Source organism: Channa argus, chromosome 17 (assembly GCF_033026475.1).
Source record: "Channa argus isolate prfri chromosome 17, Channa argus male v1.0, whole genome shotgun sequence".
NCBI lineage: Eukaryota > Metazoa > Chordata > Actinopteri > Anabantiformes > Channidae > Channa > Channa argus.
Window position 1 is genome coordinate 15,969,373 of NC_090213.1, and position 14,291 is coordinate 15,983,663.

At 39.4% G+C, this 14,291-nt stretch overlaps 1 protein-coding gene across 1 annotated transcript; it reads right to left on the reverse strand.

The window, feature by feature from the left end:
* Window positions 1–867: 867 nt before the first annotated feature.
* On the reverse strand, window positions 868–12,982 carry agbl5 (AGBL carboxypeptidase 5). Its single transcript, XM_067481480.1, has 17 exons — window positions 12,844–12,982; window positions 11,245–11,539; window positions 10,920–11,091; window positions 10,618–10,781; window positions 10,313–10,490; window positions 9,974–10,152; window positions 9,013–9,541; window positions 8,626–8,795; window positions 8,322–8,457; window positions 7,789–8,006; window positions 7,492–7,694; window positions 6,406–6,582; window positions 2,837–2,967; window positions 2,642–2,694; window positions 2,242–2,435; window positions 1,753–1,886; window positions 868–1,637 (listed from the first exon to the last, which is right to left on the reverse strand). Exons 2-17 carry the CDS (start codon window positions 11,457–11,459, stop codon window positions 1,560–1,562), a joined length of 2,931 nt encoding a protein of 976 aa, XP_067337581.1. The 5' UTR covers window positions 11,460–11,539; window positions 12,844–12,982; the 3' UTR covers window positions 868–1,559.
* Window positions 12,983–14,291: the final 1,309 nt, after the last annotated feature.

A 14,291-nucleotide genomic window follows, 5' to 3' on the forward strand; every position in this document is an offset into this window, starting at 1 on the left:
TGCATACTAGATTAATAATTCAAAGTTTCAACAATGAAATATTTATTTTGGAAAACCAGTCAATTTGTCACTGAATATAAATTTGCTCGCTGCATTTAAAAATGTAAGACAAGAGCAGTTGCCATACATAAACTAATTTGACTTGATTATATAAACAAATCAAAAGTGGACTGTGGAGCATTCAGTACAAAAACTGTAGTGCCTCTAAAAGTACCAACCCACTATAGGTCTCAGTCATGTTAGGCTCAATCACAGTGGGTGACTCAACAGTAACAAGAAATAATTACATGAATCAAAGCATTAGAATAAAAATATAAAACTTTTTTGATACTCAAGTATTCAAAGTCATGTCTATTATAGGTAATGATTCAGGGTCGGTCTGTGTTTGCAGGTGTATGTTAAAGAGTTTGTAACTCTACAAGTCTTTTGGAGCAAGGTGCAGAAGCATTTCACAACATGTCATGAGTTTCTTAGCAAGTTCTAATGAGGAGATTACAGATGTATTTATTATGGAATCATAATGGTACCAGAGACAATTTGAGTGTATTTAAAAGTTAAAAACATATGGAGTTAACTTAATATTTCTACTACTTAGATTAGTAAATTTAAGATTAGGATTATACACTTTAACGTGTAATTTTTGACCAGTTGAGTTTGGTAAAGAAGCCTAACAGGGGTTGAATACCATGTATCCCTTATCTTAACTGCTTGTCCTGTTTGGGTCACAGGCGCTGGAGCCAATCCCAGCTGTCACTGGTAGAGAGGCAGGTTAAACTCTGAACAGGTCGCCTTTGTAGGCATAGGGAAGACATGCAAACTAAACTAAAAAAGGCAGGAAGATTTGAAGTAACCACTCGACCAATAATCGGCTGGGTTGAAAACATTTTATGGGTATCGTACACAAAGCATGGACAAAGCACATACAACTTCTGGAAAAATTCAGTTACAGTTCTCTCACAAAGGTTTCTAGATCCAAAAAGGAAAATAAGATTGTAAAGATGCTTGTGCTCATAATAAAATCAACCCTGTAATATTACAAGTGGCTGACTGTAAAATCATACAGTATACGGATAAGAGCAAAACAGTATTGGTCAGAGTACAAGTAACATTTTGGTGTAAGGGACATGTAGAGGACTTAAATTACAAGGGTTATTAATATTTAACATTTTAAAATATAGTTTAAGTCTTGGTCTGTTTGAAATCTTGGATGGGGAAAGTGTGCCTCTTCCCTACTTCAGCCAAAGTTGTGGTTTCACTGAGCAAGGCACTTAACCCCTGGCTGCTCCAGTAAAGCTGCTTAGCTGCTCACTGACAGTACTGGACAGCTCCTACATATAATTGTGTTGAATAGCATTGCTGAATTCACAGTGCAAGTAATAGAAAATCTGAATATTGTTAAAATATATTGCACATAAATATGCCTCCAATAAACCTGCAGTGATGAGTGACGTCCACTCCTTTCCTCAAGATTTCAAAAGTTTTGTTTACAATATGGTAAACTAGTCAATCATATTAAGTCAATACAGACATAGAGGACCGCACCCCCTTCCATGCAGTTCCTAGGCTTCTCCACACAGGGTCGCTGTTTCATACATGTTCACAGGTTCAGGCGGAGGCATCCCTGAAGTTTCCTCCACCTTTGAAGACAATATGGTACAGCCTGGTTGAGTCATTTGATTTATTAATTTTCATTTAATTGTCTAACTGAAATGTTATGTAGTGCTATTTGATACAACGCAAAGCTGGTTTCACCTGCTGCAGTGTCTCATTCCTCTTTGGGAAGGTTTCTAAGACAGCATTTCCTTTGTAGTGTAAACGTCTGTCTGTGCTCTTCTTCACTAAAGCCTGAGGGGCCAGCTGTGTGGCACCCTCTTTCCCCGACACACCTATACAGTAAAATAAAACAGTAATGTTGACTATGTAGTGCAGTTTACATAACTGAAAGAGGGAAGCCAAACAGCAACGTCTTGCAGATTTCAAAAAGCGTTAAGATAAAAAATATCTACTATAACAGATTACTGCATGGAAGTCATTGCTGAAGCCAAACTCAGGGGTGAAAGCACAACTGTGAAATTCCTACATTGCAGAAAACCAAAACACTAAAGCTGTAAAGCAAAATTAAAAGACTCAAAGACACCGGGACGATTATGCTCTTTGTATGATCAACTTCTAATATAAAAAAGTTGATTAGTGCAGCTTTAAAGGTCATGGCAACATGGATGCACAATGATGTATACATGCCTGACAGTGACAGGTGCCGGTGAAGACCAGGTCTGATCAACTTCCAGACCTTCATGGTAGCCGACTCCTCTTTTTTCCCAAATGAGGATGAACTCTTGCTAATAGGGGATGCTTTACTGTCATGTGTGGGTGGGGCATCAGTTGACCCCACCCTCCGAATAGGGATGCGGCTTATATGAGGCTGCAGGTCACACCTGGGCAAGTAATAAATGGTTGTAATTTTTATTACTCATGAGAAAAAAAAAAAAAAAGTAACAATGCGGAAGCATTACTTTTCATCATTTTCTTCATTATTGTTCAGAGTTGTTTTTTCCAAACAACAATTCTAGCCATTGTTTGGCTTTATAATGCTCAATGTGACATACAACCTGCTCCAAGATTTATGTAAGAATGGACTCACTTGCTAAATTTGATGGATGAAAGGATGTGTTCAGACTCCAACTCTTTAGCTGTCTGTGACAGATGGAGACATCGAGACAGTGAGACTTAATAAGTCAAGAGTATATTGTATATTGTATACAAAACATAACAAACTCATATTAAAGGAGATAAGAAGACTTTGCTCTCTTATGAGAAACCAGCAGGGTCAGCTAACCTCCATGGGCTGATGAGTGTTCGCAAGAGGGCGACCACCTCTCCCCACACGCGGCTGACGCGTGGGGAAAGGCATTCTGGACCAACCTGTCGAACTGGATCCACTAGCCTGAAAGTCTGGACAGCTGAGGCCTGTTAACCAGATGAAAACACATGAATACAAGGAATAGAGAGAAGGGACCAACAGTGGGTCTTTCTTTCAAGCACTTTATACTTTGTCACCCTATAATAAAGAGTACACATACACACAGAGAGCAGAGGACTCATACACAGTAGTTGTTTCACAAAGGGATAGTTTTTATTCCAGAGGTTAAACCGATAGGTGATAAAAGACAGCAGCACATTCAAGAAGGTGATATTCCTAATGATGTTGCACAGACAAACACTAAACTGTAGTCTGGTAGAGAAAGTTAGCACCACTTTGGAGGAAACAGCACAATTCTCATAAAGCAGAAAGACCTAGTGAGAATGTGACTATGCATACGTTGTTTCCACCTAAAGCTTCTTTCAGTCATTTTGAATGAATATATATACACTTTAGGGTGGAAACAACTTGGAAACAGGACATCAAAGTTCACAGTGAAAAAGCAGAATAAAACTACAGTACGCTCTCCCATTGTTTTATTAGGGCACTGATTTAAAATGGAATACATCCTTCACTGTGTGCGAAAGGCAGCGGGCATAGGCTACATGAAAATCATCATTATACTGATACCATGAAAGGAGTAACACTTTTATATCTCCACAGCACAAATAGCCATTAAATCCCTAATATGTCTATTTAATATCCTAACATTATCTCTTGAGATCTATTTTTTTGTTTAGTAGTAAAGTGTCTTAGACCTGTATATTTAAAAAGCCACTTCATTACAAAAGAATTTCTCCTCTCTTTCACTGAAAAACAAAAACAAAAAAACAAACAAATTTTATATATATATATATATATATATATATATATATATATATATATATATACACACGCATATATTTATCTATATGCGTATGTATATAGATATGAATGTATCTATATACATACGTATATAGATATGCATGTGTATATATATAGTTTTTATTTTTTCTGGTAAAAAAAACTAAACAAAGAAACATAAGCAGAGACTCTTAGATTGACTGTTTAAACAGAGCAAGGCAGACTATAACTACAGTGAAACAGCACTGCAACAGACAACAGATACAGCGAGGCAAGGCCAGATACTCTGAAAGCTATTTTGATCTTACAGATCAATGGACTGGTTTTTCTGCTGTGCATAAAACCTTTCCAGGTCACAGAAATTCCACCTCTGCATCTTCAGTGCATCTATAACACAGACCACCATCAAGTACCTAGATGACAGAACAAAGGACTGAATTACAGATGCCTTCACTATAATTCTACAACGGATCTATTACGCATAAACATAGACCAAATCTACAAGGTCACTTCTCACCTCTAACCACAAAACATAGCTCTAAACCTCCAAAAGCCTACTACACACATGTGAAATTTAATTTCCACAAGGAAATACACACATGTACTTGAATAAATAGTGAATATTTTCTTCACCCATTTGATGAAATGTAATTAAAACATACACATAATTTACACCAAAACTGATAAAGGAATCTTATTCCACTCGCCACAACGCCAAGTTTGACTTAATTACACAGCTGGAAAAAAACATTTTATGTGATATTGCTTGCTGGTAAACGATTTAATGGAATAACCCTTAATCCACCATTGATAAGGATTTATGCCAGTAAAGGTTAACAGAGCCTTCTGGCAGTAGGCTACTCTGTGAGTCTCATGTCAGGACCAAGGTCTGACACTGGAATGATACAGGTGTCATAACTACTACAGAAATCAGTCAGTGACCCAACAGACAAAAATGAAATAACAGACCGTTTAAAATGTTCTGTCCTACTTTGAGCTAACACCAAAAGGTAACAGAACAGGTGATGAACCTGCCAGCTGAACTGTTTTACAGAGTAAAACACAAATACACTGAATGAGATAAGATTAGTAAATCACAAATATTTACAGAAATACAATCCACACTCTGTTGAGTCTAATTGAGCAAATCCCATTTCTAATAAAATTAAATGAACGTGATAAATAATGACAATAAAATAAAATAAAGTGCAACAAGGTATAAAAATCTTATTCCTATTGTACAGTAGCTTAAGTTTCTCCAATAGAAGCAGAGAAACATAACATAATGAAGGCAAATAATAGTAATAGTAGTGTGTTTGTCTGTGTTTATGACCACATTATTAAAAAGATGAACTGAATTTTTACACACTTTTCATCATTCTTTGTATTACTCTTTTGGCAAATTCACCGCAAGGAGGTACTAACTTTATCACTTAACTGTATAGACATGGACAAAATTGTTAATAACCTTACCCAAAAAAACACAAACCCACAATTTTCTCTGCTTGAAATTGACTTAAATAATCAGACTTTACTTATATTTTTGATTCAACAAAATCTTTTAAATAATACAACAAATGAAAATGGCCTAGAAAGATTTGTTCAATAAAATCATGACTGATTGAATTGTTTTTTCTTACATTACTTTGGTAGTTTTCAAGATATTTCCTGAGAAAATTATAGGTTTTTTTTTCTTTTTTGGTAGAAGGGTACAAACAATTACATCTATGTCTGTATTTACATGCCATAACTGAGCAATGGAAAGCAAGTTGAAGTTACCCTTTAACAGTAACTCTGTGAGAAGAACACAATCTAAAATTGAACAGCTTTGGCTTTTTCTCAGTTATCAGCACAGTAAAATGGAAATTCTTCGGAACTTGTTACTTGTATACATACTTAGGAGATATTTATTCATGTACTGAATCCATTATTAAATTTTTCCAATAGTATTACTTAATGCTAATTTCTACTTATATATTCTGTCGTAGAGTACAATTGACATTACTGTATGCAGCTAAGAAAATGCCATTCTTTGCTAATAACGTTCACACACTAACCACTCTGCATTGTTTGGTGAAGATAATCCACAAGGTATAGGTCATGGCATTGTGTGTTACCCAGTAGTAATAAGAGACAAAACATTTTTATCACATTTAGTCATGAGAAACACTTGAGTGTATTATTTGTTCTAAGGTGCTAATATTGTAGATGGATGTAATAATGTGCAGAAGGAAAAAGTGAAACTTGGGAAAAGTCAGAAGAGCTAGCACCAATGATGTTTCACTCAGACACATACACACACCAGAGTGATTTGCACTGGTTTTAGCATACATGGAGTACCAGGCTGGTGCAAATGACTATAAAGACAGTCTCTTGATATCATTTAATGCACCTCTTGTCTGATACTTAACACAATTTTAAGAGCTTACACTCACCTACACCACCCACCAGCACAAACGCACACACACAAACACACAGGTTTCGTTAAATTCAGTCTTGGGTGGGCCCAGTTGGAGCATTGGTGGCTGGTGGTAGGCTCTGAAGGAGCAAGGGGCTCAGTTTGGAGAGCAGCCCAGTACGGGGCAGAGCCTGTAGAGAAGGGAGCAAGGTGGAGAGGCTGGGAGGCTGGAGGGAGTACAGACCTGTCATGCTGACGGAGGCTGGGAGGGGACAAGAGCCTGGTGCACACACTGAGGAAGACGAGGAAGAGGACGAGGAAGGGGGTGAGAGTGGGGGGCAGGAGGATGTGTGGCTGTTGCTTGGGGACCGTAGGATGGAGCGGTGGTGAGGGGGGCGTCTCTTCTCCTGAGGCTTAGCTTCTATAGAAAGGGAGACAAACACATGCATTCACCGGCTCAAAGACATGCGGGGATTGTGTCACACACACAAATTGGTTATGTTTTTAAAATGCCTTTCACCTTGAGAATAATTTACTAAGACAAACCACATGTTATTCGTAAGCCTCCTGATGAGATACAAATCAATAATATGAAACTATCTGCATTTGAGTTAGGTTGAAATGATTGTTTTACCCAAATATCCAATTAGACCTTAGTGCTCTGAAACAGCTTCATGTGGTTTCATCCTCAGCAATGGGTGGTGTCATGCTAAGATCATGCAGGGGTCATACATGTAGTACACAGGGCATGGCCATGCAGGACATTAAACTATTTGTTAAGGTTTCGAAAATCAAGCTAATCATAAGGCTGGGACTAATTTTCCATCACCACCAACACCACCACCACCACCCAAAGCTAACCTGTAACTCAGACACTGACCTGTACCAACTCCAGTGTCACAAACTGGTTCAGGTAAAGTGACAAGGAGGAGTCCACGTAAACGTTATCATAAAATAAGACTAACTTATTAAACTGAAATCAACACAAAGTAAACTACAAAGTAAAAGAAGAAGATGCCAGATGTATGTCAGCTGTAGGAAAGCAGAGAACAAATGACATGGGCAAGTTTTTATAGCCAGAAAGGCTTAGGTGAAAATCATCAGCTGACGACCCTCCCACATCAGGCAACTCTGCCTTAAATAACTAGGACAAGGTTTTTGATGATGGGGGAGTGTCACAATCAGCAGAAAGAGGTTGACAGCAAGAGAGGCATTAAGAGGCAGAATATGTGATTCTAAGAGATAAAGGAAACAACAGCATGAACACAGAGAGAGAGTGACAGATAACAGCAACCAGCAATGGAGGCAGATGGTGAATAGATCAACTTACCCCTGACTGGACCGAGTGTCTTGTTGCCTCCACGTCCGCCAGTGTGCGTGCTGTTGTGCTGTGCGTGACCTCGGGTCGGGGGGCAGCCAAAAGTAAAGCTTGGAGAGCTGTGCATCTTTGGAGAGGGCGTCTGGCTACTGCTACTGTGGCTGTTGCAGCGAACACGACTGAGGGTGTTCTCTGATGCCGAGCCAGACAGACAGCTGCTCAGGTGATAAAACACAGAGACACGTGACCAAGGTTTTGGAAGTGTGTTGTCTTTTTGGGTTCAGTGAAGTGATGTGTATGTAAACTCACCTGTTGAAGCTCTTTGGAGGTGATGCCTTGCTGCCATTATGGTGTATTTTTGGCAGATGGTGTGCATGTATGTGTGTGTTCAGGCCTCTGGTGTTGCGGACGTGCTTCAGGATCCAGGCTCGGAGATTTGTCAAGCAGCTGTGTTCGGACAGCACCAGCCGGGGCCACGGGTTACACTCTGCCATGTCCAGGGCTGAGACAGCCACAGCACGCCCCACCTGATGCACAATAACTTACTTCAGAAGTGACTTATCTTAATAACTAGATTGGTACATTATGGCATATACACAGCTTGTGCAGTAAAACAAACAAAAAAATAAAAATAAAACCACAATGCAGAAAACATTCAGGCAGCAATAAGCAGCTTTGAAATAGCTGATGACAGGGAGTAAATAAATTGGGATGTAATTTGTAATTCATTCATTTGTAATGAATGTTGCTCATTGCTGCACCCATGACATCTGCAATACATAATAAACTAGTTCCTGTCTGAATGACATGAAATCGCGAAGAAATCACCTGTGTTGTCCTACCTGTTCAAATATTTCTGGAGTGTATTTGGGAGGGAATGAAGGCGGTGGAGGGGGTGTGGCCCGTCCGTTGTCATGGCAGGCAGGTGGGATGGTGTTCATGCTTTTCCCCGTGTTGTAGTTGCACTCTAAAGTGTAGCTGTTTTGGAGATGATAACAGGAACATCACTAACTGTTGCTACAGCTGTTGCTTTCTGCAAATATTTATTAAATATCCGCCCACGTAAACTGTTTTTTTTTACATTCAAACTCAAAACTCAAAATTTCCTGCAAACAGTTGATGTGGGGTGCATCCACTGAAACTGACCTGTGAAGCAGCCCTATAGCCTTGTAAATGGCCACCCGCCCACTGCCTTCCTTAGACTGGCCATCTCTCTTGTCTCGTGCATACATGTTTTTCTCAGAAAAGTTACATCCCTGGAAATCAAAGTGGGCAGAGTTCACAGCGATCAGCCTTGGATAGAGCATGTTCTCTACCTGCAGAGAGAAGAAACACAAAGCACAGCAGCTGAGATGTTGGTAATGATTGAGGGAGAATCCCATCTGCTGTGGCTGCTATATGCAGAAAATCAAAAATACACACAACAAATGTAATAGTGTGTTACCAAACATAAAGAAGCTCATAGCTAAAGAGCTAAATGTCTTTTCCCAAAACACTTAAAAAAAGACGCTAAGTAAATGTAACCGTTTTTACCTGCTGGCTCTCATCAGGAAGGCTATTTCCGTACATGAAGCATCCACGTTTGGAGGCATGGCCATGTAAGTCCACATAATAAGCCACACCTCCCTCCAGGGGTGGAATGGATTCCTGTTCTTCCATCTGTGGGACTGTTACCTCTACAGTAACAGAAGCTACTGTCTCTGAGGAGCTTGATGAGCTGTTTTGGTTACCCTTCTCCATCTCTGTGGTGACCCAGACATTTTCTTCCATCACCATGGGAACTGGCTTGGCAGGATTTGCGTCCTTCTCTGCATTACGCTGATTCAAGCTCACTTCAAGAGCGGTAAGGGGAGGAGCTTGTGGTTGATTAGTGGGCTTGGTGTGAAGGGGCGGGCTCTGAGTGCTTGTTGGACTGTTACATTGAGCGCTAGACTGTGTGTTGTGCAGGCGGTTGTGTGTGTGGTGGTAGAGTAACAGTGTTTTGGCTGCATAGATAGATGGGTGCAGCTCAGGGCTGGGGTTAAGGTATTGTCTGTTCAGGTTCACTCCCCTAGAATCAGTCCTGCAAAACACAAGCACAAACGCTGTCTACATGCACTTACGTAACTAGGTAATACTTGCCTTTCAGTAATAAAATAAGTTCTTAAATGTCCTGACATGTATATGAGAAAACCAGCTTTTGTGAAATGGGAAAACTGATTTTTCCAATAACAAACAAAACAAAACAAAAAAGCAGATTTTCACATGCATATTCTGGTTTGTAATGTGCTTATAAAATGTATGTGAGACCAGAACATAGACAATAACAGGACAGCTATGACAACAAAACATTAAGTGAAAAAAATACCAGAACAGAATACCACTGATCATATTCAAAATAATTTAGTCAATGTCCCACTGTAACTAAGGAACATTCTTAAACTATGTAACTACAAAACAAGACTTTAGCTAATATTGCTGTTGTGAGGTCAGTGAGTGGACGTACATATCTTACCTATAGTGGCCACGGACGACACCGTCTGGGTTGAGCATAGGAATGAGCTTGAACACAAACATGTTGCGAAGCGCATGAGCACGGGGGTCATTGCTTCGTAGAATAAAGTTTAGGAAACCGTTAAATACAAATGACGAGGGGGTTTCCCCAGGGTGCACCCGACTGCTGAGGAAAAAGACCTGTAGGCAGACAGAGACACATGGGGCCAAGCATCAGCTTGCTCACTTTGACAGGGTATTCCACATCAGCCTCAGCCTTCATAACTGCTATTAAAAGCCACTGATGGTCTCACATTATCAAAGAAAATGCAGATGGTGTATAGGTGTGATGTGGTGATACCCTTTTGCCAGAAAAACGGTGCGGTCTTGGAGTGGTAGTGTCAGGAAACAGCTTAGGCAGACGGGATTCTCTCTCCTCTAGCATCCCGCTGCAGTTGGTCACAGTGAGCAGGTCCACCCTATTGCCATCTAAAGAGTGGCACAGCAACTCTCTATGGTAATACACACTGTCTGGTGCACTGGCAGCAGTAAAGGAGAAAAGGTTGATAGAAAAGAGAGGGTCACAATAAGCAACCCAAATATGTCACAGATCATTTTAATCACATAGAAGTTGTATGTGTGTGGCAGGTTTGTGTTGAGTTCTACCTGCTTGGACTGAGTTGAGCACTGGGGTAGCTCTCATCCAACTGCTGCAGCATCTCCTGACACTCACTGTAGGAGAAGGGGTAGCAGAAGGAGAAGTAGGTGGTTGCCCCTCGAACCTCCAACAGCCGGTGAGTGAATGAGAGAATGAACTGGTTATCTACAATCTGTAAGGCAGCAAAAAAAAAAAAGTAGAGAGGCATATTATTAGAAAGATTTTAAAGTCACACTGAAAGTATTCTGCTTTATTAGCTCCTGTTGCCCACATCCTCTGCCAGACAAAGTCAGAATGTCTGTAGATATACTTCAGTCGTGGGTCTGTCTCGTATCCTCTCCCACCGGTTCTTGCCAGGTAGAGTGCGAACAAGAGGAGCCATGCCCTGGCTGTAGAGCTTCCTCTGGTTGTTCATATTCATGACATTTATCTTCAGTATTTTCCCAGGTGCTGGACCCCGCACACTGAAGTGAAACCATGACCTGAAATTTAAAAAAAATTGATGATTTGGAAAGCTATATGTATTGTAGTTCAGTGTAACAGTTATGTGCAACACATAAAACATATACAGAGACGTTTTGCCATTTTATGTCTTCGTCTGGACATACTTGGTACAAAAGCTGGGGTTTTGTTACCTGTTTCCATTCTCGTGCTCGGTTCCAGCACAGTCCGGCTGCGTCCACACATTGAACTCATAGTCTGGGGCCAGGTTTGACCCTAAGGGGACACTCCCACTGGAAGCTGCGTCAGAGGAAGGGCTGAAGTTGCCCTTCTCCACCTTTTCCACACGTGCCAGGTTCCCTGAGTCAAACTTCGAGCTGAACACAATATTACCAATGCGAGCCTCCATTGTTCTCAACTCTGGCTTCTTTCACTTTTCTCCCTTCTCGTTCTCTTTGAACTTCAAGTCAGACATCTCACATAGGCAGCCTGTTATAAAATTTGATAAACACACTTATATTTAGACTCATAAAAATAATAAAAAAGAAGAGCGGCTTCTAGTATATATATAAAAACAGAAGAACTAGTGACGGGTTGTTGAAACAAACCCAAAATAGCACACCTTTGTATTGCAAAGACAAAAGGAAAGAACGAAAGAAAGATGTTGCTAGGATAACAATAGAACTTGAATGAAACTTCTAAACTGGTTTTATAATCCCTATTCTATGAACAAGGAATGACCATGTGCCACGCAAAAACCTTTGTGCCTCCTAAACAAACTGATGGGGGTCACAAATTTACTTTTGTGCCCCGCCTGTCAAAATTGGATGTTTAGCAGATGACCTGCAGACAGATATGCATGACTGGTCACAGTGAATATCTTAAGGTACTGTGACTGGTAAATTTCCCTTCAAATATGTCCAAAATATGTCATTCTTTTGACAAATTCTATAGATAGTTCATACTATCTGAAATGTGCTTGATATAACATCGTTATTATAGTAATATACACATATATTTATTGTATATATCTAAATACATAATTGTGGAATCGCTTGATGTCAGATAAGACATAAAATCCATACAAAAGTTACTTACACACTCACATTACACATAATCAAATCTTAAGTGTTAATACATTTATCTCGGGGTGCATAAATGTCAACATGTGATCAAAGATGCCATAAACAAAGATGCAAGTCAACACATGACTTAATAGCGACAACCTAAGGCCTCTAAAGAACGTGCACCTATGGCCAAAGTCAACGCAGCATTTTCTACAGTAACATCCTAACGTTGGCTAGATGTTTGGATTTGCTGTAAACCTTTCGTCGATATAGTGATGCAGGGTTTTGCTGCTGAGCATTTATTACAACATCGACTGCGCCTCTATACTGTCAGAAAACACAATGGCTTTCTGTTCCCGTGCAATAACAACAACAGCTGACCGATAAATCCAGCAGAGAAGGGGGTGTGGAGAGACCACTGCAAGCGTAGCATTCAGCTCAGAAGGCTAATTCCTTTAAAACCATTAAATGTCCAAACGATACCTAATCTTTGTTGCTAGGCTAACTTAACGGTCAGTGGCAACAATATTAACGTCTGCGTCTAAGAAGGCTAGCATGCGTTCTCACGCTACTTAAGCTAACGCTAACTTAGCCACCAGACTAGCAGTGGTTAGTCGTCTTTTTTTTTTTTTTTTTAGCGAATTCACTGATATTTGGCCTTTACGTGATCACTCCAGTTTTGCTTCACCTACTATTTTATGCAAAGAGATCAATTATTAGTCTTACCGGGCTATTTTCCATCGATGTCCATTATTTTTGGTTTGTTTCACCGTCCGTCTCAACCCTCAGTTCATTGCTGAATATGCTGCATTCAGGGTTCTCCGTAGAAATGAGTGCTGCCTGAACAATCCCTTGTAGCTCATCGTTGTTACTGCAGTAACAAGTAGAGTGTTTGTTGCTTGTTACAAACTCTGTCAGGCAAGAAAAATGGCGAGAAACACATTGTGAAAGTAATTACCATCATTATCACTCATTTAAGTTACATTTACACACAGACGTAAAAAGATTACAGTAACAAGCAGGTCAATATCACTATGAGATGCTTTTGAGACTTCAGAATTGGGGGAGATTTACCTTTATATCAATTTAAATTTATATGAATTTTATCTAAAAAAAACCTCCGAAACATGCATGTTGTCAACATCCTGCACTATTTAAAGATTAGCGGTAAGCAGACAATGTATGAGCAAATTGCATTTGCATTTTTGTTCATTTCTCTTAATAATTAGTTTTTTTTAAATAATAAATAAATTAGTGCAAAACATTCGTTTACCTGAGGAATCTGTCATTGTTGCACTCACTTTCCTTATTAAAATATAACCACAACTAATTATTGTCAAAGTTTAAAACATATTTGGATCTCTTGTATTTATTAAGAGTTCACAAAATAGGTTTTTCTAACTTGTGAAATTAATTTGTTTCTTTTCATAAAACGTGATGGTGACAGGGTGGACGAAGGCTTTAATGGCTGAAGCAGAAAGGAACATGTTATTGTATCTATTGATCATCATGGAACCATTAAGCGACAAAAATTCTAATAATAACAAAATAATAACAATAATAACAAAATTTTAATCTCAAAACAGTAATTCACATACATGTATTTTATTTATTCATTTATTTTTTGTCCTTTTGTCTTATCCCGTGAGTACAGGGTTGGCACAGCGGTTCATTGTCCGCATTTTGAATTATGTCAATATTGGGCTTTCATTTCTTTCTGAATGATTGTACAAGAGACATTGTGTATCCAAGGTGTTTAATAGAGTAAGGGTGCGGAATTTAACCCCAAGAGCACTGCAGTTACTGTAAAGCAATAGTCTCTGAGGCTGTTTTGCTGGCAGTGGACCTAGTGCATCACACAGATTGGATGGAGTAATTAAGGAATTAGATTACCTCAGAATTCTTCAACATAACCTCAAACTATCAGCTAGAGCGATAAAACTTGGACATACTTACATGTTCTAACTGGACAATGACTCCAAACACTATCAAAGCATCTTATGGACTAGATAAAGCAAGTTTTATTTGGCATGGCTTTAGCAAAGACCTGACCTCAAACCTATAACAAATACGTGGACCATACTTAACAGTCCAGTCTGTGCCACAAACAAATTTATATGAACTCCACCAATTCTGCCATGAAAACTGGTCAAATATCCAACAGGAGTTTTGCC